Genomic DNA, 1295 nt, shown 5'->3' with positions numbered 1-1295 from the left:
CTTGTGCACAGTTTGTTTCGGGTGTCTATGATGGTTTTACAAGACGAACCCTTCAATTGGAAGGAATTTCGTCTTTGAATTTGGCCGTCGAAAGAGCGAAAGCGATTAGAATAATTCAAGGGGGAAGTTTCGAAAGGGGAAAAGGGAATTTTTATGGGAGTGGTACTATTAAAAAAAGAAAAGCTACAGAGGAAGGGTTGGAGGACGGGAACGGTAGAAAATCCTCAATGAAAGGAAAGGAAAGGAACGCTCGAGGGGAAGGTTGGCGCGAAAAGAAATCCGCCTACGGACGCGAGTGTTGGTCCTGCGGGAAAGTCGGGCATTTCCGCTCGGAGTGTCCTGTCGCAAAGGAAAACGAGGACTAGTTGACCTCAATGGGGGGAGGTCAACTTTTCCGGGAAATTCCCCAAGAAGGGTTAATTTGAAGAAAATTGTGAATAGTGTAGAATTAGGTGTAAATAGTTTCCGTTATCAGGGGAAATTAGATGGGAAGAGTTGTGTCTTCAGAATAGACACGGGCTCCGACGTTTCTATCGTTAATACGAGTATGATCTCGAAGGAAAAGGATTTACTTCAAATTGAAGACCCGAATCTTTGGTGCCCTACAGGAGAAAGGGTCCCTGTAAAATGTAAGGTTTTAGTGAAAGTTTGTTTAGGGCAGGTTTCAACTATAATTCTGATGTATGTCGCTGATATCGTTGACGAATGCCTATTAGGGATAGATTTTCTCAAGGAGACTAATTTTAAGGACATTCTTGAGACAGCTTTAGGCCTTAATCATTTTTCAGGACAGAATCCAATATCATGCTCCCGTGTGACCAGCCTTTCGAGGGAGGCTCCTCTTCTCCTGAAGGAACTTTTTGAGAGTAGTTCGAGGGAATTGGCTCAACCTCAGTCTGAGGCTCTTGTCGAGTTCTTGACTGATTTTCAAGACACTTTTTCAGGAGAGATTGTTGCAGGAAGCTGCGATGTTGTGCAACATTCTATTGATGTGGGAGATTCTCTTCCCATAAAGCAGTATCCTCGTCGGATTCCCCTTCATCTACGAGAAGAAGTTGATGGAGTGATTGAAGAAATGAGAAGCCATGGAGTTATTGAAGAGTCTCATAGTCCTTGGGTTTCTCCTGCTGTTATGGTCAGAAAAAAGATGGTTCTATTAGATTTTGTGTGGATTACCGGAAAATTAATGCGGTGACAAAGAAAGACTCTTATCCCATACCCAGGATCGATGACATTTTGGATCAACTTTCAGGAAATTCTTGGTTTTCTACCATTGATTTAAAAGGCGGTTATTA

At 42.7% G+C, this 1295-nt stretch overlaps 1 protein-coding gene across 1 annotated transcript; it reads left to right on the top strand.

Moving 5' to 3' along the window:
* Positions 1–547: 547 nt before the first annotated feature.
* LOC105561915 lies at positions 548–1135 on the top strand (the record flags this gene model as incomplete). The annotated part of the gene is made up of 1 exon (XM_012012293.1): positions 548–1135. A coding segment is annotated over exon 1 (588 nt), but the record flags the coding sequence as incomplete, so codon positions are not given.
* Positions 1136–1295: the final 160 nt, after the last annotated feature.

Source organism: Vollenhovia emeryi, unplaced genomic scaffold (assembly GCF_000949405.1).
Source record: "Vollenhovia emeryi isolate VEMERY1.0 unplaced genomic scaffold, V.emery_V1.0 DF945112.1, whole genome shotgun sequence".
NCBI lineage: Eukaryota > Metazoa > Arthropoda > Insecta > Hymenoptera > Formicidae > Vollenhovia > Vollenhovia emeryi.
The sequence above is the reverse complement of the archived record's forward strand: the minus strand, read 5'-3'. Positions and strand labels throughout refer to the sequence as shown.